General features: G+C 39.8%; 1 protein-coding gene across 5 annotated transcripts in view; it reads left to right on the top strand.

Annotated features, from left to right (window-relative positions):
• Positions 1-24,319, top strand: part of USO1 (USO1 vesicle transport factor) — a gene marked incomplete at both ends in the record, with an annotated part of 108,364 nt that overhangs the window by 48,752 nt on the left and 35,293 nt on the right. For all 5 annotated transcript variants that reach the window (XM_080697563.1, XM_080697562.1, XM_080697560.1 and 2 more), the window contains 4 exons: positions 657-712; positions 3,016-3,136; positions 9,123-9,301; positions 21,745-21,885. In XM_080697563.1, coding sequence (XP_080553689.1) covers positions 657-712; positions 3,016-3,136; positions 9,123-9,301; positions 21,745-21,885 — 497 coding nt within the window. The remainder of the gene's footprint in view (positions 1-656; positions 713-3,015; positions 3,137-9,122; positions 9,302-21,744; positions 21,886-24,319) is intronic.

Raw genomic sequence — 24,319 nt, 5'->3', positions numbered from 1 at the left:
TTTTTCTTTCTTATATAATCCTTTTCTGTGTGTGTGTGTGTGTGTGTGTGTGTGTGTGTGTGGTGTGTGTGTGTGTGTTTGGTGGTACTGGGGGTGGAGCCCAGAGGCTTTCTACCTCCAGGCTATACTCCCAGACCTTTTTTATATTTTATTTGGAAACAGGGTCTCACTAAGTTGCTGAGAGCCTCACTAAGTAGCTGAGGCTGGCTTCGAACCCCTGTGATCCTCCTGTCTCAGCCTCCCAAGCTGCAGGGATTACAAGCGTGCGCCACCACGCCCGGCCTTCTTATATAATCTTGATTTAAAAATTGAAACAGTGTTTGCTGGATGTGGTGGCGCATGCTTGTAATCCCAGTGCTTGGGAGGCTGAGACAGGAGGATCGCACAGGTTCGAAGCCAGCCTCAGCTACTGAGTAAGGCTCTCAGCAACTTAGTGAGACCCTGTTTCCAAATAAAGTATAAAATACGTCTGGGAGTATAGCCCAGAGGTAGAAAAGCCCATGGCTTCCACCCCCAGTGCAGAAAGAAAGAAAGAAAGAAAGAAAGAAAGAAAGAAAGAAAGAAAGAAAGAAAGAGTGTTTTAATAAATTATTTGTAATTTGAATTACTATTTGTATTTTAGATCTGCCACTTTTTCTCATGGTTCTATATTATAGGTGTTTCAAGACTGATGGACTTGTTAGCAGATTCCAGGGAAGTTATACGTAATGATGTAAGTTAAATAGAAAAAAAGCCATTTTCTTAAAATGGAGTTATGCAGTTTTATCTCTCTCTTTCTATCTGTCTCTCTCTGTCTCTCTCTCTCTCTCATTGCAAATAAAGTTTTTGTTGACCTTTATGATTTATAAGAGATTGTATTTGGGTGATAATCAATCTTTTAGACCTTATATATACAATACTACGTTATTTTTGCTTTCCACCTACATAATATTTTGGGTTAGACAAACCATTTTGCAATTTAAATTCTTTCTACAAGGTTAGGCTTTCTTTCACCTTCTTCTTCAAGGTTGTATTTGACACAGAACTCTACCTCCAGAATTTCCTCCTAAGGAATTGAGGAATCATTTTCAGACATTGAACTTAGCAAAGCATTGCATTCACCGTCCTCACCCTCATTTGGCTGAATACATATTTCAAAGGAGTCTCCTTGTAGTCTCTGTTTAATTATGGAGCATGATTTGCTCTGGAGTTATTTTCCATTATGATTCATATTAATATTTATATGTTTGAATGTTTTATTATTTACATATTTACTTTTGACATGCTGGAGATCAAACCTGGGTCCTTTCACATTTGAGGAAGATGCTCTACAACTAAGCTAAACCCATAGACCTAAGTTTGAATATTTCATGTTGATGCCATACTGTTTTGTTGTTTGAACTTTTCTCTCTGTTGTTACCTACAACCTGATCAAAACTGCATTAAGCTGGACATGGTGGAACATGCCCATAATCCAAGTATTTGAGAAGCTGAGACGGGAGTATCACAGGTTCAAGACCAGTCTCAGCAATAGTGAGACCCTATTTCAAAATTAAAAATTTTAAAGGGGCTGGGGTTGTAGCTTGAAAGTAGAAAGACCCTGGGTTCAATCTCCAGTACCAGAAAGCAAACAAAAATCCTCTCTAATAAACTAGGTAAGGCAGTGCATGCTTATAATAGTTCAGTGGTAGAGTACCCCTGGACTCAATCCTCAGTACTACAAAAACAAAACAAAAAAGCCTTTGTAATACTTGGTCTAGAGATACAGCTTCGTGATAGAACTCTTGCCTAGCATGCATGAGATCCTGGCTTAGACTCCAGCCCTGCAAAATAGAAGAGGAAAAGGAAATGGCAACAGAACCAACTTTAATACTTCAGATAGCAATTGGGAAAACCTTCTAAACTTAAACTCTAGAGCTAAGAGATCCTATCAAAATAATCCAATTTTCATATTTACACTAAAAAGCCCAAGAGCCACAGAAATTAAGTGACTTGTCCCATTCTTTTTTTCTTTTTTTGTACAGTGGATTGAACCCATTGCCATTCTACCTCCAAGCTACAGCCCCAGCCCTGTTTTATTTTCGAAATAGGGTCTCACTGAGTTGCTGTGGGCCTTACTAAATTGCTGAGGCTATCCTCAAATATGAGATATTTCTGTCTCAGCCTCTCAAGTACTGGGATTACAAGTATGCACCACCAACCCCCTGGCACTCTTATTTATCGTGTATGTGTGTGTGGGGGTGATACCGGGGTTTGAACCCAGGACATTCTACCTCCAAGCTGCACCCCCCAGCCCTTTTTGTTTTTTGTTTGGAAACAGGGTCTTGCTAGGTTGCTGAAAGTCTCTACACAGCTGAGGCTGGTCTCAGACATGCAATTGTCCTGTTAGTCTCCCAGGTGGGGTTACAGGCAACAGTAAAAATAGGCAGAGGAATCGAGGTTTTCTGTAATGGTAAAGAAGGGACAGAATACATAAACTAAATCCAGTGTGACTGAAGCTGAGGAAACCTAAAAGCCAGAGGCAGAGATTGCTTTGCAATGTCTTGTTCCGATCATGGCACTCCTGAGGCATGATTTTTCTTTTTTCTTTTTTCTGTTGACTTTGAATCAGGTTTTGAGAATTTGGGGGACAGGTATTTGCAGAAATTTTTGATCTTTCTCTATTAGACCATGATGGAGTTTGTTGATTTATATTGTTACACTTTTGAAACATGTACAGTAGCATTCTTAAGAAATATATAATGCTATTCAATTCACTTAAGCCATAATGAAAACTATAGTGATTGATGAATGAGAAAGAATTGCAGATTTATATTGTACAGTGAAAAGAGAACTAAATTAGGAATTGTTAAACATGTATGCTAATCAAAAGTAATCCTCTTGAAATGCATAACTTCTTTGTCCTTGTTTTCATCTATTAAAGTGAAGAAATCAAACTTGTGGAATTCCTGCCAGTTCTAAAATTCTATGATTTAATAATTTAAAGATGTTCTATAATATTGAGTGGCACTGAGCATTTTCTTTCCTGTTTATAAGGGTGTCTTACTACTGCAAGCCCTGACAAGAAGCAATGGAGCCATCCAGAAGATTGTTGCTTTTGAAAATGCATTTGAGCGACTACTGGACATTATTACAGAGGAAGGGAACAGTGACGGAGGTATAGTCGAAAGAAATTATTTGAAGAGATGCCTTTTGTACTCTGAACTATTAGTGTCTAGGAAATAGCGTTGGAGTGAGAAGTGGGACTGTATTTTTTATAACCTTCCTTTCACTGTGGAATATTGAGTATAGATGGATTTCTTTTTCCTTCTCCTGCTCAATATTTGTTAGGATTCTGCATGCTAGGTTGACATCTTAAGTCGTTTCTAGAAAATCGTAGCTATATCTCGTCAAGTACTGCCAGGCCACATTTTCTCTTGATTTTTGAAGGCCTGAGTAGGTGAAGGTTAGGTCCTTTTGCAGATTGGTGATAAGTTGAATTGCAGGCAGCGTCATATGAGAAGAATGAAGAACACAGTTGAGTATTAATAAAGAAGGTTAGAAATAGTCTTTTGAAAACGAGGAAAGCAAGTTGAGTACCTAATTAGAAAGATTTTCAGTGAGGGATGAGGCTGCTTTGAGGATGTGCTCCATGATTTTTACCTAGTGCATACTGCTCGAGTTGTGACTTTTCCCCTCCAGCTCTGTTTAGCTACCTAGATGCAAATACAGAAAGAAGTCATTTTTTCCTAGGGATAGGTCTTTTCCAGGAACATAAAACTTAGCATATCTGTAGAGTGGAAGGAATGAGGATCTATATAATCTAGGATAGTAGGAAGTAAAAATAGAGATTTGTAAAAAGAGAGGCTGATAGGTTGAAAGTTTCAGGGAAGTCACAGAGCAGATCAACTGTGATTTTTTTTTTTTTTTTTTTTTTTTGGTGGTCTGGGGATTAAACCCAGGGGCATTGTACCTCAAGATAGACCCCCAGTCCTATTTTTTGTTCTTTATTTTGAAATAGGGTCTCACTAAGTAGCTGAAGCTAGTTGAGAACCTACAGTCATCCAATCTCGACCCCCTGTACTGCGATTACAAGCTTGTGCTACCATGCCCAGCAGTCTGGGAATGCTTGGGCTGAGAAGATAGGAGGTTTTAGTAAGAGGGCGAGATTGTCACTGTAGGCCAGGCCAGAGAATTGAGAAAGCCAGGTGGTTGGGTTGTTGGTGACGTTAAAATCATCAAGGATGAGAGTAGAACTTAGAGGAAAGAAGGCCTTTAGCAAGATGCTAGACATATTTTCAGTGAACAATTAGTGACCAGAAATTATAGAAATAACTACAAGGAGGAGTGGTTAGAGATGGTACAACCATAGACAGCCTGAGCCTGAAGGGAACAGGAAGTTTTTACAAGAGGCTAGAGGAACTATGGTCTCTAGAAAGTACACTCTGGGCTGGGTGATCCATAATGTGGCATCACAACTCTAAGTTACACATGATTGAGAACATGAACCCCCTTTACATGAAAACATTACAGAGTAAAAAGTAGATTCATTAAAGAAAAGGTGCATTTCAAGAAGTAAGTGACAGTATAGCAGATTTTATTAACCAATATTTGTGTTTTGAGACAGCATCATGAAAGGAAGGAGATTAAATGTGGGAGAGGAAACACAAAAGATGAAAGACAGAAGCTGAGTGTGGTGGCACACTGGCCCACACCTATAATTCCAGTACTTGAGAGGCAGAGACAAGAGGCTCACAGGTTCAGGCCAGTCTTAGCAATTTAGCAAAGTACTCAGTAACTTAGTGAGACTTTGTTTCAACATAAAAAATAAATAGGGCATGGGGTGTAGTTCAGAGGTATAATGCCCTGGGGTTCAACTCCTAGTACCACAAAAAGAAAGGAAAAGAAACCGGAAGAAAAAAAAAAAAGAAAGGAGAGCTTAAATGACCTGACAACTGTACATTTATAAGGTAAATGAAGGCCAGGCGTGGTGGCTCACGCTTGTAATCCCCGCGCTTGGGAGGCGGAGACAGGAGGATCGCAGGTTCGAAGCCAGCCGTGCTGGCTTAAGAGACTCTGTTTCCAAAAATAAAATAAAAAAGTATAAAATACGTCTGGGAGTGTAGCCCGGAGGTAGGAGGGCTTCCAGGAACCCCAGTACCACCAATAAATAAATAAATAAATAAATAAATAAATAAATAATAAGGTAAATGAAAAGAATGAGAGTTTAAAGCAAGGTGGAATTAGCTAGTCCCCAAATCTGCTCTGATAAGTTCCAAATGCTCTTTGTAACTAACAGTGGCCCTCAAGCCCATAGGGTACAGTTGAAGAAGGGCCTGCCAGTTGTAGTGAGAGTTGTTATTCTTTATCTCCCACAACTATCAGATGATCCTAATGGCTACTTTACTTAATGGAGATGCATGGTCTTTCATAAGAGGTAGATAAAGTTGTTATTCCGTATAAGATCAAGACTGGTTAAATCAGAGATTCTTGAAAAGTATTTGAAATGTGTACCTTACGCACTTTAAATTAATGCAACAAATAAAAATGTGTATTTACATGCTAATCTTTTGAGTTGGGAACCAGGCTTTTTTTTTTTTTTTTTTTTGGCGGTATTGGGGAATGGAACCCAGGGGCATTCTACCTTGGAGCTACATTCTCAGCCTTATTTTTTATTCTTTATTTTGAAACAGGGTCTCACTGAGTTGCAAAGGGCCTAAGTAGCTGAGGCTGTCTGCGAACTGCGATTCTCTTGTTTCAGTCTACCTAATTGCTGGAGTTACAAGCATGCGCCACCACGGTTGGCTTAGACAGCTTTTTTTTCTTTTTGGTGGTACTGGGGTGGTACCCTTTTTTTTCTTTTTGGTGGTACCAGGGCCTTTTCTACCTCCAGGCTATCCTCCCAGGCATTTTTTATCCTTTTTTGGAAACAGGGTCTCACTAAGTTGCTCAGAGCCTCACTAAGTAGCTGAGGCTGGCTTTGAACCTGTGTGATCCTCCTGTCTGAGCCTCCCAAGCGCAGGAATTACAAGCGTGCGCCACCACACCCGGCTAGACAGCTTTTTAAATGATTTGCTCTCATTGAGTTTTGCTAAAGACTTAAATTTAGTTTTTATAAAAACACCCATTTTTGCAATTGTATTCTGGCAGTTTTACATAATATTTAATTAATAACCAGTGAAAATAGCATGGTAAACATATGAACAAAAACAATTAACTCTTAAATACAATGCCAAAAGCATGATCCTGGAAGAAAAAGAGGATACATGAGACTTCATTAAAATTAAAAATTTGTACTCTGCAAAAGACATTGTTAAGAGAATGAAAGGACAGGCCACAGAGTGGGACACTTCTTTTTCTTTTCTGGTACTGGGGATTAAACCCAGAGGCATTCTTACTCCAAGCTATACTCCTTCAGCCCTATTTTAAGGGTCTCACTGAGTTTCTGAGGGTCTTGCTAAGTTGCTGAGACTGGCTTCAAACCTTCAGTCGTTCTATCTCAGCCTTCCAAGGACTGGGATTACAAGCATGTTGCCACCATGTCTGGCTTGGCCTGGGACACTTATATCCAAAATATGCTAAAAACTCTTAAAACTTAATGTCCAAAAAGTCTGAATACACTCCTCAACAAGGAAGATACACCATAGCAAGTAAGCTATTTTGAAACTGTTTCACTAAGTTGCTAAGGGCCTTGCTAAGTTGCTGAGGCTGGCCTTGAACCCACAGTCATCTGTCTCAGCCTCCCAAGTACTGGGATTGCAAATATACACCACCATACTTGGCTAGCAGTTTCTTAAAAAGCTAAGACATAGCCAGGTGTGGTGGCATGCACTTGTAATCCTAGCTACTAGGGAAGCTGAGTTCAAGACAATTTTAGTGATACCCTGTCTCAAAGTAAAAAGATAAAAATAGATTTAAAAAGTCTGGGTGTGGTGGTACACACTTATAATCCCAGTATTGGGAAAGCTGAGACAGGAAGATCACAGGTTCAAGGAAAGCCTGAGCAAGTAGTGAGACTCATCAACTTTACGAGACCCTGTTTCAAAAATAAAAATAGCCAGACATGGTGGCACATCCTTGTAATCCCAGTATTTGGGAGACTGAGACAGGAGGATCGTAGGTCAGGGCCAGCCTCAGCTACTTAGTGAGGTTCTCTGCAACTTAGTGAGACCCTGTTTCAAAATAAAGAATAAGGCTGGACATGGTGGCACACGCTTGTAATCCCAGCATTTGGGAGGTGGAGATCAGAGAATTGTGGTTCGCTAACAGCCTTAGCTACTTAGTGAGGCCTTTCACAACTCAGTGAGACTTTGTTTCAAAGAATAAAAATACTAAAAAATAGGGCTGGGGGTGTAGCTTGGAGGTAGAATGCACCTGGGTTCCATCCCCAGTACCGCAAAATAAACAAACAAACAAACAAACAAACAAATAAATAAATAAATAAATAAAATGAAAAAGAATTTTAAAAAATCTTGTTGGGGTATATCTTGGAAGTAGAATGCCCCTGGGTTCCATCCCCAGTAAAATACACATACACATGCGCACATGAATGCGCGCGCGCGCGCGCACACACACACACACACACACAGTGGAAGCTATGGCCTGGATGAAACTGCACTGTAGAGTATTCTGTTGTAAGCAGAGAAGTAGAAAAAAGATGAAACATTAAAGGACAAGAACATTGAAAAATAGAGAGTCTGAGGAGTGGCCAGAGCAGTCAAAGGAAACCAAGTGAGAGTCATGTTTTAGAAACCAAGGGAAATGCCGGGTGTGGTGGCACACGCTTGTAATCTCAGCACTTGGGAGGCTGAGACAGGAGGATCACACAGGTTCGAAGCCAGCCTCAGCTACTTAGTGAGGTTCTCAGCAACCTAGTGTGACCCTGTTTCCAAATAAAGTATAAAATAGGTCTGGGAGTATAGCTCGGAGGTAGAAAGCCCCTGGGTTCTACCCCCACAACCACAAAAAAAAAAAAAAGAAAAAAGAAGAAACCAAGGGAAAGGAGGTTTCAAAGAAGAGATACCAAGACAGCAATGTCAAGTGCTTCTTAAAGATCAAATAAGATATGATTGGTTCATTCAATAAATATTTAATAGTTAACTTCTGGATATAAACTTATATAGACTTGATGTCTTGTCTCAATTTCTGTCAAGAATATAGACAAATTTGTGTGTTCATAAATTCCTATATTCATGAGTTATAATCTAGGGGAGAAGACAGACACTCAAAATAAATAGAACGAGCTACTGTAAGAGGATGTTGCTGATAATCCTAACCTAGTTCTTGAGTCTTGATAATCATTCCTGAAGAAATGATGCTTAAGCTTGCAAAAAATAGGAGTTACTATGGTGATTGGATGCTCAGACAGGAGCCTGGAGATCATGAGGGTACCTGAGAAAGACCATACAGATTGGGACCTGCAGCCACCAGGAGTCAGAATAGGCTGTGTGCCTACCATACTGAGGACAGGGAGGCTGAGCATGCAGGTCTATCTTTTTTAAATGTTTGGGACTGAGCATGGTGGCTCAGGCTTGTAATCCAGGTACTTAGGAGGCTGAGACAAGATCGCAGGTTTGAGGACAGCCTCAGTAAGTAGTGAGACTCATCAACCTAGTGAGATCTTGTTTCAAAGTAAAATTAAATAGGGCTGGGTATGTAACTCAGAGGTGGAATGCCCCTTAGTTCAATCCCTAGGTACCAAAAAATAAATAAATAAAAATAAAAATAAAAATATTGGGGGCCAGGCATGGTGGTACACACCTAAGACTGACACAGGTTGAGACCACCCTCAATAGTTTAGCAAGAACCTGTTTTAAAATAAAATAGGAGATGAGATGCTGGGCGTGGTGGTGCACACTTGTAATCCCCGCGCTTGGGAGGCAGAGACAGGAGGATCGTGCAGGTTCGAAGCCAGCCTCGCTGGCTTCAGAGATCCTGTTTCCAAATAAAATATAAATATAAAATATACACTCCGGGAGTGTAGCCCGGAGGTAGAAGGGTTCCATCCCCAGTACCACCAAAAAAATAAGTAAAATAAAATAGGAGATGTGGCTCAGAGGTAGAATCCCTAGTAGTCATCACCCCCACACACATAATGTTTGGGAATTAAATTTTCCTTCAGATTTTATCAGTCTTAACACTTCCATTTTATATTCTCTTCCTAGGTATAGTAGTCGAAGATTGTTTGCTTTTGCTCCAAAACTTGTTAAAAAACAACAATTCCAATCAAAATTTTTTTAAAGAAGGCTCATATATTCAACGCATGAAACCATGGTTTGAGGTTGGAGATGAAAATTCTGGCTGGTCTGCACAGAAAGTGACCAATCTACACCTGATGCTACAGGTATACCGTCCTTAGACCTGAAACGATAGGAATTTTTTTAGAGATTCTTTCAAGGAAAATTACTTGAATTTATTAAATCCAAGATGTTCAGTTGGTTTCAGATGGGGTTTAAAAACACTTTGTGTGTGTGTGTGTGTGTGTGTGTGTGTGTGTGTGTGTTACTGAGGATTGAACCCAGGGCATTCTGCCTCCTCCAAGCTATACTCTCAGCCCTATTTTTTTACTCTTTATTTTGAAAAAGGGTCTCACTGAGTTGCAGAGGGCCTCACTACGTAGCTGAGACTGTTTGTGAACAGTGATTCTCCTGTCTCAGCCTCCCAAATGCTGGGATTACAAGTGTGTACCACCAAGCCCAGCTTGAAAAAACTTGTTTTTTGGTTGTTTTTTTTTTTTGCGTGTCTGGGGCTGGAACCCAGAGGCATTTGACCTCCGAGCTATACCCCCCTACCCAATTTTTTATTTTTTGTTTTGAAACAGGGTCTCACTGAGTTGCAGAGGGCCTCACTAAGTAGCTGAGGCTGTCCGCGAACCGTGGTCCTCAGGTCTCAGCCTCCCGAATGCTGGGATTACAAGCGTGCGCCACCACGGCCTGCTTTGAAAAAAACTTTTTAACATGGAAATTTGCAGCTGTACTCAGCACTAGAGATCCCCTTGCCTCATTCCTCCCATCATTCAACTGTGATAATTAACATCTCACAATTTTGGTTCAACTTTATTCTTCTTTTTTGCCATATTGTATAATTTTGAAGCAAATCTGGGCACACTGTTTTCTTATAGCTTTCACATTAGGGAATAATAGGTTTAATTTTGTTGATTTGAATTTTTAAAATCTTTCTTCAGCCAGCTTTGTTGGCACACACCTGTAATCCCAGTACTTGGGAGGCTCAGACAGGCATATTGTGGGTTCTAAGTCAGCCTCACAACTTAGCAAGAACCTGTTTCAAACTAAAAAATAAAATAGGTCTTGAGGGGTGGGGGGAGCCCAGAGGTAGAACACCCCTAGGTTCAATCCTCAGTAACTAACACAAACACACTTTTCTTTAGTTAGGGAACCTAATAAATATTCAGAACATTGAGTTCATATAGATTCACTCAGGAAACATTTATTAAGAATCCAGAAAGTTGGGCATGGTGGCGCATGCTTGTAATCCCAGCATTCAGGAGGCTGAGATAGGAGGATTGCAGTTTGCAGACAGTCTCAGCTACTTAGTGAGGACTTCCACAATTCTGCGAGACCCTTTTGTAAAATAAAGAATAAAAAATAGGGCTGTGGGTATGTCTCAGAGGTAGAATGCTCCTGGATTCTATCCCCAGTACCGCCAAAAAAATAAAGAAAAGAATCCAGCACTTGACCTGGGTGTGGTGACTCACTCTTGTAATCCCAGTATTTGGGGGGGCTGAGATAAGGAGAATTATAGGTTTGTGGCCAGGCTCAGCTACTTAGTGACGCCCTCTGCAACTTACTGAGTCCCTATTTCAAAATAAAAGATAAAATAGGGCTTGGGGTATAGCTTAGAGTAGAATGCCCTGGGGTTCAATTCCTAGTACCACCAAAAAACAAAAACCAAAAAAAAACCCCACTGAAGCCAGGCATGGTGGCATATACTCCATACACTATAATAATCCCAGTACTTGGGAAGTACTGAGATGGGAGCCTAGGAGATTCCAGGACAGCCTCAGCAAATACTGAGACTTTCATTAACCTAGCAAGATCCTGTTTCAAAATAAAAATAAAATAGGGCTGGGGTGTAGTTCAGAGGTAGAATGCCCCTGGGTTCAATCCCCAGTGCTAGAAAATTAATTAATAAATTAATTAAAATAATAAAATTTGGCGGGGGATGTAGCTTGGAGGTAGAATGCCCATAAGTTCTAAACCCTAGCACTGGATACTAGGATATGAACAATCATGTCCAAGTTAAATTAATAAATCACCTGTAATTTTATTTAAGCTTCATGGTAAAAGTTTAGTGGGGATAGATAATAAATGTGAGGCTAGAAGCCGGGCGTGGTGGCCCACACTTGTAATCCCAGCATTTGGGAGGCTGAGACCGGAGGATCGCGGTTCGCGGACAGCCTCAGATACTTAGTGAGGCCCTCTGCAACTCAGTGAGGCCCTGTTTCAAAATAAAAAATTAAGCCGGGCGTGGTGGAGCACACATGTAATCCCCGCGCGTGGGAGGCGGAGACAGGAGGATCGCGCAGGTTCGAAGCCAGCTGTGCTGGCTTAAGAGACCCTGTTTCCAAATAAAAAAGTATAAAAATAGGTCTGGGAGTGTAGCCTGGAGTTAGAAGGGTTTCCAGGAACCCCAGTACCACCAAAAATAAAAAAATTAATTAAAAAATTAAAAATAGAGCAGGGGGTGTAGCTTGGAGGTCGAATGCCCCTGGGTTCCATCCCCAGATCCAAATAAATAAATAAATAAATAATTAATTAATGTGAGGATAGTAGGCTCTCAAATGGTTTCTACCTCAGAGAAAATTTTGAAGTTCTTTATTTCCCTTCTGTTGAATTCCTTTCCTCTCAATCTTTTTGTTTGTACCAGACTCCTAATTTATAAACTCTCTAGTGATTTTGTGGGTTTTCAAATGTCTCTGAATTATGCCTGTATCTCTTAAATTGTAAGCTTCAAAACTAGATGGCAGCCAGGCATGGTGGCACACACTTGTAATCCCAGGATTTGGGAGGCTGAGACAAGAGGATCACAGTTCACAGACAGCCTCAGCTACTTAGTGAGGCCTTTTGCAACTCAGTGAGACCCTGTTTCAAAACAAAGAATAAAAAATAGGGCTGGGGGTATAGCTCAGAGATAGATATGCCCCTGGGTTTCATCCCCAGTAACACACACACACACACACACACACACACACACACACACACACTAAATAATAAACAAATAAAAATAAATTAGATGGCTAGCTAACCTCTCTACTAATGAGAGTTTTGAGTATTGTTCCATACCCTGGGAGTTGCACACATACACATACACACACACTAAATAATAAATAAATAAATAAAAATAAACTAGATGGCTAACCTCTCTACTAATGAGAGTTTTGAGTATTGTTCCATACCCTGGGAGTTGCCCACATAGGATTGATTGATAATTAGGGTTTCCATATGCCCCAGTTTGCCAGGACAGGATTCATTTTGTAATTACTAATAGTATCCCTTTTCACGTCAGAAGTGGCCTGGTTTGGATTATAAATTATGCCATTACCCTATTTAGGATATGCCTAAAAACTGTTATGAACTTATTTTACAGAGAACATGGTCACAAAGTCAATTCTATTTATACTCCTAAGTTCTTCATTTCTGTTTTCACATGTCAGTATTACACATATCAAGAATTAATTTTTTTATGTTTTAGAAATACTGTCACCATGTGGTAAGCTTGATAAAATCTTTGTTTAACACCACTTGCTTAATAAAGGAAATTCCTCTAGAAAATTAGTTTTCAAACTGAACCAGGCATGGTTGTATATACCTATAATCCCAGCTATTCTGGGCTGAGCAAGCAGGAGGATCACAAGTTTGAGGCCAGCTTGAGCAATTTAGCCAGACATGGTTTCAAAATGAAAAATAAAAAGGACCGGGGGTGTAGCGCAAAAAATAAAAAAAAAAAAAAAGGACTGGGTAGCTCAGTGGCAGAATGCCCTTGGGTTCAACCACCAGTACCACCAAAAAAAATAAATAAATAAGCTGGGCATGGTTGTGCATGCTTGTAATCCCAGCACTCAGGAGGCTGAGACCGGAGGATCACAGTTCACGGACAGCCTCAGCTACTTAGTGAGGCCCAAGGCAACTTAGTGAGACCCTGTTTCAAAAAAAAAAAAAAAAAAAACAGGACAGGGGATGTAGCTTGGAGGTTGAATGGCCCTGGGTTCCATCATCAGACCCACAATAAATAAATAAATAAATAAATAAATAAATAAATAAATAAATAAAAAAAATTAAAAAATAAATTAGCCAGGCGTGGTGGTGCACGCTTATAATCCCAGCATTGGGAGGCTGAGACAGGAGGTTTGCGGTTCACGGCCAGCCTCAGCTACTTAATAAGGCCCTTTGCAACTCAGTGAAACCCTGTTTCAAAATAAAGAATAAGCCAGGCATGGTGGCACTTGCTTGTAATCCCAGTGCTTGGGAGTCTGAGACAGGAGGATCACACAGGTTCAAAGCCAGCCTCAGCTAATTAGTGAGGCTCTCAGCAACTTTGTGAGGCCCTGTTTCCAAATAAAATATAAAATAGGTCTGGGAGAATAGCCCGGAGGTAGAAAAGCCCCTGAGTTCCACCCCTAGTACCACACACACAAAAAAAGAGTAAAAAATAGGGGTGGGTGTGTTGCTCAGAGGTAGAATGCTCCTGGCTTCCATCCCCAGTACTGCAAAATTAACTAATTAATATTTAATTTAAAAATTAAAAGGGATAGGGAGACTACTGCTGAGTTCTGTCCCCAGTACCACAGAAACAAACAAAATGTGATTAGAATGATGGGATCTAATGGTATGCAAAAACATTTTCTGTCAAACAGTGAGAAATCCAAATTTTCACTGCTTGCAGAGCCTGCTCCTGTTTTATAATTTAGGGTCTAAGTAAAGAATTATGTTGAAGGATGGGTCATTGTTTAAGCCAGACATGGTAGCACATGCCTATAATCCTAGTATTTGGGAGGCTGAGACAAGAGGATCACAGGTTTTGGGGTTTTTTTTGGTGCACTGGGGGTGGAACTCAGGGGCTTTCTACCTCCGGGCTATACTTCCAGACCTATTTTATATTTTTTTATTTGGAAACAGGGTCTCACTAAATTGCTGAGAGCCTCACTAAGTAGCTGAGGCTGGCTTCGAACCTGTGTGATTTCTTTCTCAGCCTCCCAAGAACGGGGATTACAAGTGTGCACCACCACACCCAGCTAGGATCACAGGTTTGAGGATAGCCTCAGCAAGTAGTGAAATTCAACTTAGTGAGATCATGTTTCAAAATAAAAATAAAATAGAATTGGGGGTGTAGCTCAGAGGTAGAATGACCCTGAGTTCAATCTCCAGTACCTCATACACACGCAAAAAGTGTCATTATTTAAAAAGTAAAGTACTACTTTACAAGAAAAAAAGTCATTTTCAGCCAGGCGTGGTGGTACACACCTATAATCCCAATACTTAGGAGGCTTAGGTAGGATCGCAGGTTTGAGGACAGCCTCAGCAATAGTGAGACTATCATCAACCCTGCGAGATCCTGTTTCAAAACAAAAAATTAAAAAAAAATAGGGCTGGCGGGGATAGCTCAGAGGTAGAATGCTTCTGGGTCCCATCCTCAGTACCACTAAAAAAAAAAGATTTTTAATAAAGTTCAGTGGATAAATAGAAAAATACAGTATTATATAAATGAGTTGATTTTTTTAAAACCTTAAAAAAGTGAATAAACTAGGTCAAGTGCAGTGGCATATCCCTGTAGTTTTAACACTTAGAAGGCTGAAACAGAAGGATCAAGTAAACAGAAAAACCCAAATATACTAACTGCCAGCTTACTAAAGCTTTCTTCAACTAGTGAGGGCCATAAACTTCAAAGCAAAGGAATTGAGATTACTTCATTTTGAATATATCCTCACCTCAAAGGTTGAGTGGTTTATACATACTTTTTTTTTTTTTTTTTTTTTTTGAAACAAGGTCTTGCTAGGTTGATGAAAGTCTCACTGATTGCTAAGGTTGTCCTCCAATCTGCAGTCCTGTATCGCCCCATTTACTGGGATTATAGGCATGCAGCACCACACCCAGCTGTCCTCCCTCCCTCCCTTCCTTCCTTCCTTCCTTCCTTCCTCCTGGTGTTACACGGAATTGAACCCAGAGGCATTCTACCTCCGAGCTACATTCCCCAGATCAATTTCATTTCTTATTTGGAAACAGGATTTTACTAAGTTGCTGAGAGCCTCACTAAATTGCTGAAGCTGTTCTTGAAACTGCCACCCCCAGTCTCAGTCTCCCAAGTAGTAGGATTACAAACATGCACCACCAAGCCCTGCGTGTTGATGCATTCTTGACCCAAAAGGCCATAAGCTATCTTGTTAGAGTGCTATTTAGAGTATTCTTTACAGCTTTATTTAGAATTGTGTGTATTTCAAGTTGTTTATTGTACACAAAATAAAAATGCATATTGTTTTTTTATTTGGATATACATCTGTGTGTGTGTGTGTGTGTGTGTGTGTGTGTGTGTGTGTGTACTGGGGATGGAACCCAGAGGCATTCTACCTCTGAGCTACACTCCCAGCCCTATTTTGTATTCTGTATTTGGAAACAGGGTTGGACTGAGTTGCAAAAAGTCTCACAAAGTAGTAGCTGAGGCTGTCCTTGAACCCTGATCCCCCTGTCTCAGCCTCCCAAATGCTGGGATTACAAGTGTGCACCACCACACCCAGCATGGATGTACATCCTAATTGGAACTAATAGGAACTATGTGGTTTAATACCAAGCCTTTGAAAAGTGAAATTGATTTTTTTAAGAGATAGGATCTTAGCCGAGCATGGTAACACATGCTTGTAATCCCAGTACTTGGGAGGCTGAGACAGGAGGATCGCAGGTTTGAAGCTAGGCTTGACAGCTTAACAAGGCCCTCACAACTTAGTCAGACCCTGCCGAGGGTTTAGCTCAGAGGTAGAATGCCTCTGGGTTCAATCTTAAAAAAATTAAATATAAAAAGCCAGGCGTGGTGGCACACGCTTGTAATCCCCGCGCTTGGGAGGCAGAGACAGGAGGATCGTGCAGGTTCGAAGCCAGTCGCGCGCGCTGGCTTAGGAGACCCTGTTTCCAAATTTTAAAAAATATGTAAAAATAGGTCTGGGAGTGTAGCCCGGAGGTAGAAGGGCTTCCAGGAACCCCAGTACCACCAAAAACAACAAAAACAACAACAACAAAAATATATATATAAAAAAATAGAGGGAAGGGGAGGGGGGAGAAATAGGGCTGGGGTATAGCTCAGAGGTAGAATGCCCCTGGTTTCAATCTCAGCACAGAGAGAGAGAGGGAGAGGGAGAGATCTGAGATCTCAGCCAGCATGATAGTGCACACCTGTGATCCCAGTGCTTTGGAGGATGAGACAGTATCATAGGTTTGAGGACAGCCTCAGCAATGTAGTGAGTCTCTCAGAAACCTAGCAAGACCTTGTTTCAAAACTAAAAATAAAAGGACTGGGTGTGTGGCTTAGAGGTAGAAAGCTACTGAGTTCAATCTCCAGTAAAACACACACACACACACACACACACACACACCCCACATATACATTCATTCTCTCTCTCCGTCCCTCCCTCCCTGCCTGTCTCTGTCTCTGTCTCTTTCTATCTCTATCTCTCTCTCTCTCCTCTGCCCCTACCTCAGCTTCTGGAGTAGCCAGGACTGCAGGAATACTTGGGGACTTTTGTTTATATTTTGTAATAAAAAACTGGGAGAGACATCTTATGAACATTTTTTCAGTTGGTAATTGCATATTAGGCCAAAATATATATATATATATATATATATATATATATTTTTTTTTTTTGCGGTACTGGGGTTTGAACCAAGGGGCATTCTACCTCCAAGCTACACCCTCAGCTTTATATTTTATTCTCCATTTTGAAACAGGGTCTCATTGAGTTACAAAGGATCTCATTAAGTAGCTGAGGCTACCCTCAAACTGATTCTCCTGTCTCAGCCTCCCAAATGCTGGATTACAAGTGTGTGCCACCATACCTGGTTTCCAAAATATGTCTTAATGAAACTTCTACAAATTTTTCCTAGTTTTACTTTAAGGAATAATATAAGTATATTCCCTGTGACAATAATTTACATATCTGAATGTTATTATGTCTTTATCTTATCATAAGTATTCTGTCTTCAACCATCTTTCTCTGCCATCTAGGAATTTGATAATCACTTATTTTATTTACATCATCAATTAAAAATAATTAGCAAAAGAAATCAAAGAAGACCTTGGGAGATGGAAAAATCTTCCATGTTCTTAGATAGGCAGAATAAATATCACCAAAATGGTCATTCTTCCAAAAGTGATCTACAGATTCAATACCATACCCATTAAACTACCAAAGTCATCCCTCACAGACATAGAAAAATCAGTCCTTAAATTTATTTCGACCTGGGCATGGTGGCACATACTTGTAATCCAGCATTTGGGAGGCTGAGACAGGATGGTGGTTCGCAGACAGCCTCAGCTATTTAGTGAGGCCCTTTGCAACTCAGTGAGACACTGTTTCAAATAAAGAATAAAAAATCAATCTGGGGATGTAGCTCAGAGGTAGAATGTCCCTGGGTTCCACCCCCCGTACTGCAAAAAAAAAAAAAAAATTATATATATATATATATTTTTTTTCATTTGAACAACAAAAAAAACCAGAATAGCTAGAGTTGTTCTCAGCAACATGAACCATGCAGGAGGAATCACAATACCTGGCTTTAAACTATACTACAAAGCCATAGTACCTATACCCTGCTATTGGCACAAAAACAAGTATATAGACCAATGGAGCAGAATAAAAGACTCAGAGACAAATTTGCACACTTAAAGCCAATTGATTTTTGACAAAGGGCCCAAAAACATACACTGGAAAAAAGATTGCTTCTTCAACAAATGATGCTGGCAAAATTAGTTAACCATATGCAGAAAAATGGAAGTAAACCCCACTTTCTCACCCTGCACAAGAGTCAATTCAAGATCAAAAACTTGGAAATCAGACAAGACACTTTGCAGCTCCTTGAAGAGGGCATAGGTCTAACACTTCAGCACAAAGGCACAGGTAAAAACTTTCTCAATAAGACCCCAAAGGCAGCTGGGTGTGGTGGCACACACTTGTAATCCCAGCATTTGGGAGGTTGAGATAGGAGGATCGTGGTTCATAGACAGCCTCAGCTACGTTGTGAGTCCCTTTGCAACTCAGTGAGACCCTGTTTTAAAATAAAGAATAAAAAATAGGGCTGAGGATGTAAATTGGAGGCAGAATATCCCTGGATTCCATCCCTATTACTGCAAAAAAAAAAAAAAGACCCCCAAAGGGGTACAGAGAAAGATGGTTGAAAAGAGAATACTTATATGATAACAAGATAAATTAAGCAAGAAATTAAAAGGATCAATATGTGGGATTGCATGAAACTGAAGAGCTTCTGTACATCAAAGAAAACTTATCAAGAACCTCAACAGAGCCAACAGAATGGGAGAAAATTTTTGCCAATTCTTCCTCCAATAGAGGACTAATACCTAGAATATACAGAGAACTCAAGAAACTCACAACTAAGAAAACAAATAACCCAACCAAAAAACGGGCAAGTGAACTCTTAAATAGATACTTCACAAAAGAAGAAATTCAAATGGCCAATAAATGTATGAAAAATGTTCAACATCATTAGCAATCAGAGAAATGCCAATCAAAACTACCCTGAGATTTCACCTAACTCTAATTAGAATAACAATCGTTAAAAACACAAACAACAAATGCTGGCGAGGATGTGGAGAAGTGGAAAGTCTAATACATTGTTGGTGTGATTACAAATTCATGCAACCACTTTGGAAAATAGTATGGAAGAGCCTCAGAAGGTTGAGAACAAACCTACCATATGATCCAGCAATACCATTTCTGGGTATCTACTCAAAAGAATGGAAACCAAACTACCAAACTAATGCATGTGTATCTGTGTTCATAACTGCACAATTCACAGTTGCCAAAATATGGAACCAGCAAGATGTCCATCAGCAGATGGATGGATTTAAAAACTATGGGCTGTGTACACAATGGAATTTTACTCAGCTATAAAGAAGAACAAGATTACAATATTTTCAAGGAAATGGATGGAACTGGAAAACATTATGCTAAGTGAGATTAGTCAGTTAAAAAAGTAAAAAATCAAATGCTCTCCCTAGTATGGGGAAGCTAGGGAGAAAAATGGCCATAGGAGGAAATCTAGACGAAGGAGAAACCTTCTAACTGACCTGAGGAGAGTGGGAGGAGGAAGAGGGAACTTCCATACTATACATGATGTACATTCACAAACATATCAGAGTCAATCACTAAGCCAAACATGAGAAGGAGAGAAAGGGGAGGGAATGAGGTGGGAATTGTGGAAGGGCTAAATGAGTGATGTGTGCATGTATGCCTCTACCATCTTGTACTCCATTAAGATGTATGACTACAATGTACCAATAAAAAATAAAGATACTTAGCTGCTATTAAAGAATTGTAAAGAAGCAGGTATGGTGACACACACACTTGTAATCCCAGTACTTGGGAGGCTGAGACAGGAGGATTGCGCAGGTTCAAAGCCAGCCTCAGGTACTTAGTGAGGCTCTCAGCAACTTAGTGAGACCTTGTTTCCAAATAAAATATAAGTCTGGGAGTGCAACCCAGAGATAGAAAGTTCCTGGGTTTCATCCCTAGTGCCAATTAATCAATCAATCAATCAATAATTGTAGATTTGTTAGATGTGATAAAGCCATGATTATGTTTTTTTTTTTAAATCCTTATAAACAAGCCATGGGATTGTGGCACATGCTTACAATCCCAGTACTTGGGAGGCTGAGAGAGCAGGATCACAGGTTCATGGCCAGCCTCAGCAATTTAATGAAGCTCTAAACTTAGTGAGATCTTGTTTCAAAATTAAAAAAAAAAAATAGGGCTGGTGATGTAGAATGCCCCTGAGTTCAATGCCTAGTATAACAACAAGAATAATAATAAAAATTAAAAATCCTTAAGAGTTGGAGATGCTTACAGAAATATTTATGAAGAAGTGACATAATTATCTGGCATTTGCTTTAAATACTCAAAAAGTGGTGGTGGTGGTGGTGGTGGTGGTGGTGACAGGAGTAAAGTAAAGAAGGGGGTGGAAAGACCAGAAATGATTAGAAAAGTCTAATGGTAGGAAAGTCCTAAAGTCTTTGTTTCTTTGTTTATTAAACATAAATTTATTAATCAGCCCTCTTTGAGAATGTCTGTTAACCCAGACATGGAGACATCTAAATAATTGATTTCTTCATTACGTCTGTGTGTGTGTGTGTGTGTGTGTGTGTGTGTGTGTGTGTGTTACTGGGAATTGAACCCAGGGACACTTTACCTCTTTGCTGCGATCCCATCCCTATTTTGTTGTTTTTGAAATAGGATCTCACTAAGTTGAAGAGGTCCTTGCTAAGTTGCTTAGTCTGGCCTTGAACCTGTCTCAGCCTCCCAAGTACTGGGATTACAAACGTGCACCACTACCCCCAGCTTATTCACTGATTTAATTAATTGTTGAGGTTTTTCCCAGATTCTAGTGATTCTTAGTTACTTTCTATTCTCCGACAGTAAAAGTACCACTTTTCAAACCCATTTTACAGTTTCATGTTTACCTCCTTGCCATAATAAAGTCCCCTTAGTGCCCACAGTCTGTATGATATATACCATCTTATAATAAAATTGTTTTTTGTTATGTTATTGAATCCTTCTGCATATATGGCATAAAATAATAGATAACATTTGTCTAGCCTTTGTTAATAAAATATAAATACTCCATTTGGTCTAGAAGTCTAAGATTTTGTGCATATGTATACATGCAACTCTAGTTTTAAAATGTAAGATATGTGTAAAATTATTTTGAAGATGTATCTAGGCCTGAGCAATTTTTTGGGATGACTTTTTTCATGTTTCTGAAATTTCACATTCAGGCTCAGATTAATCATAAAATTATAGGGATTTAATTAGCATTAACAATTAATAAGGCCAAGCCCTTGACTCATGCGTGAATCTTCTACCATGTTCCCAGTTGTTAGTTTTTGCCTCTCCTTAAATATTTCCAGTATAAAAGGAATTTTTTTATACCTCAGACCATTCTATTTTTTTGTTTGTGTTTTTTTTTTGTTTTTTTTTTGGGTTGTTTGTTTGTTTGTTGGTGGTGGTACTGGGGATGGAACCCTAGTTACACTCTCAGACCTATTTTATATTTTTTATTTGGAAGCAGGATCTCTTAAGCCAGTGCATCTGGCTTCGAACCTGTGCAATCCTCCTGTCTCCGCCTCCCAAGCGCAGGGATAACAAGTGTGCGCAATCACGCCCAACAGACCATTATAAATTTTAGTCCTGTTCAATTTTGGGTAGTTCATTTTTACTTAGATAAGAAATCTGTTGTCCCATAACATAATCATTCCCTCATTACTGAGTGTGTATTATGTTAAAAAATACTGTGCCTGTTGTATGGGATAAAAAAGATGACCAAGCAGTTGCTGCTTGCTCTCTGGGAGTTCACAAGCACCCTAAGGAGCAAAGAGCATGATCTAGCATGTGGATAGCAGCACTGTTGCCAGGGGAGCAGGGAGGGAAGAGCAGCTAGGTCAGCTGAGCAGGGGAGGGCTGCTTCACACAGGTTCTTGTTCACATAGATCATGCTTACCTCAAGCTTCTATAAATCTTTAAAAGACAGATTGTATTTTCTCTTTTTTTCACAGCTTGTGCGAGTACTGGTCTCTCCCACCAACCCTCCTGGTGCTACCAGCAGCTGTCAGAAGGCAATGTTCCAGTGTGGGTTGCTGCAGCAGCTGTGCACTATCCTCATGGCTACTGGGGTTCCTGCTGATATCCTGACTGAGGTAACTGAGCCCACCCTTTAGACGTTGACATCAGGAATCCTGGGAAGAATTAGATATTACCTGAAGGAAAAATAGTAATGCTGTAACACTTAACTTTTTTTTTTGGTAGTACTGGGGTTTGAACCCAGGAGCATTCTACCTCCAAGCTACACCTCCAGCCCTGTTTTTTATTCTTTATTTTGAAACAGGGTCTCACTAAGTTGTGGAAGACTTTACTAAGTAGCTGAGGTTGGCTGCCAACTTGCAATCCTCCTGTCTCAGCCTCCCAAGTACCAGGATTACAAGTGTGTGCCACCACACCTGGCTACACTTAACCATTCTTATGTTAGATTCCTTGCTGTGGAGTGGGATCCAAAGGAAAATTCGCCAAGTGCTGTGTGCATATATGTCTCTATGACTCTGAACTTCATTATGATGTAGGATTACAATGCACCAATAAAACTTTTAAATAAATAACGATTCTTAGCTAATCTTACTAAATGATAATGACCGTATCAATTCTGAAAGGCATACTCATTCCATGAGCTTTATGGTATATGGTTCATAAAGCTTAAAGCTTAGAAGATCCAGCTAGAATTATTTTTTGTTAATTTTGTAGTGCATATTCAGCAGGAATGCACAGTATAATTTATGTTTTCAATTTTGAGAACAAAGTCGCATGGTCTCTAGTACTGAGATTGCAGTGGGATTACAGGTATGTGTCACCATACTTGGCTTCTTTTTTCTTGATGTATAGCATTTTCTGCTTCTTCTCTATAATGAAAAGGAATTCATTTCAGGAAAAGGTTAGTTTACTTGTGTTATTTTTGTCTCAACAGAACACATATTAAAAGTGTAAATAAATAGCCGGGCATGGTGGCGCACGCTTGTAATCCCTGTGCTTGGGAGGCTGAGACAGGAGGATGGCACGGGTTCCAAGCCAGCCTCAGCTACTTAGTGAGGCTCTCAACAACTTAGTGAGACCCTGTTTCCAAATAAAATATAAAAAAGGTCTGGGAGTATAGCCCAGAGGTAGAAAGCCTCTGGGTTCCACCCCCAGTACCACCAGGAAAAAAAAAAAAAAAAAAGTGTAAATAATTATAAAAGTTTTATAACAAAAACAGCTGTCTTCAACCCCACTGCTCACTATTTTAAGTCCCACTTCTCCCATGCATAACAATGTCACTTCACTTCCTTCCATCATTCCAGTTACTTTTTGGAACTTATATTTAAATCAATACTTGGAGTTTACTTTTTGTGTGTGTGGGTGTATATGTGTGTGTGTATGGTCTGGGGCATTGAACCCAGGAGCATTGTAGTGCTAAGCTACACTTCTAGCCCATTTTATTTTTTATTTGGAAATAGGATCTTGCTTAGTTGCTAAGGACCTCACTAAGTTATTGAGGCTGGACTTGGAACCTTCAGTCTACCTGTCTCAGCCTCCCAAATACTGGAATCACAGGTGTGCTCCACCACACCCTGCTTAGAGTTTACATTTTTAATGACTATCCTAACTCTGTTCTTGCAAAACTAAAAACAATCATATATACATATGATTATAATACTATATATACATATATATACTATATATTGTATTTTTCTCTTCTATGAATTCTAATAGTATTTTTTTATTTTACTGATTTTCTATGTGCCTATGCATATTAATACTGTATGCTTAACACAGCATTTCCCCACCCCAGCCTTCTGGAAACCCTCATCTTCCTGCTCCAGTCTGAGCGCCAGTTCCTGCACATAAGCTTTGCTCCTGAGACTTTCTTTTGTCCTCCTAGAACTCCTTTTACCTCCCCCTTGGTTGGGACTTTTTGATTATCTTGATCCCGTGTCTTTTTACCCTACCCCCTTGGCTCACTGTCTTTATTTTTTTATTTTCCTAAAAAGTAATAAAAGACAAGAGAATTTTATTAACTACTTTGTTGCTGAAAATTTCATTCTTCTACCTTTAGAGTTAATTTAATGTTCGGCTGGGTATGAAATTCAAGGTTGGAAATCACTAAAACTCAACTTTGAGAACATCATTCATGTGTTGCTTGTTAAGAAATCTGTAAGTAGCCCAGTGTGCTGGTGCACGCCTGTAATCCCATTACTTGGGAGCTAAGACAGGAAGATTGTACGTTCAAGGCCAGCCTTAGCTACTTAGGCCCTGTTTCAGAATAACAAAATAGGGCTGGGGCTGTAAGAAGGTAGAAAGCCTCTGGGTTCAATCCACAGCACCACATAAACAACAAAGAAGCCTACAACTAGTCTGAACTTTGAGAATATCATTCAGATGCTGCTTGTTAAAAATGTCTGGTTTCTTATCTTTTTTTATATAACATTTTTCTCTTTGAAGCCTTTGAAACATTTTATTTCTAGCTTTTTGAAATTTACTGATGGTGTCCTGTATTATGGATCTTTTTCTCACTGCCCAATTGTTTTTGCCACTTACTGAGCCCTT

Source organism: Muscardinus avellanarius (genome assembly GCF_963383645.1).
Source record: "Muscardinus avellanarius genome assembly, chromosome: 6".
In the NCBI taxonomy this organism is placed as follows: domain Eukaryota; kingdom Metazoa; phylum Chordata; class Mammalia; order Rodentia; family Gliridae; genus Muscardinus; species Muscardinus avellanarius.
The sequence above is the reverse complement of the archived record's forward strand: the minus strand, read 5'-3'. Positions and strand labels throughout refer to the sequence as shown.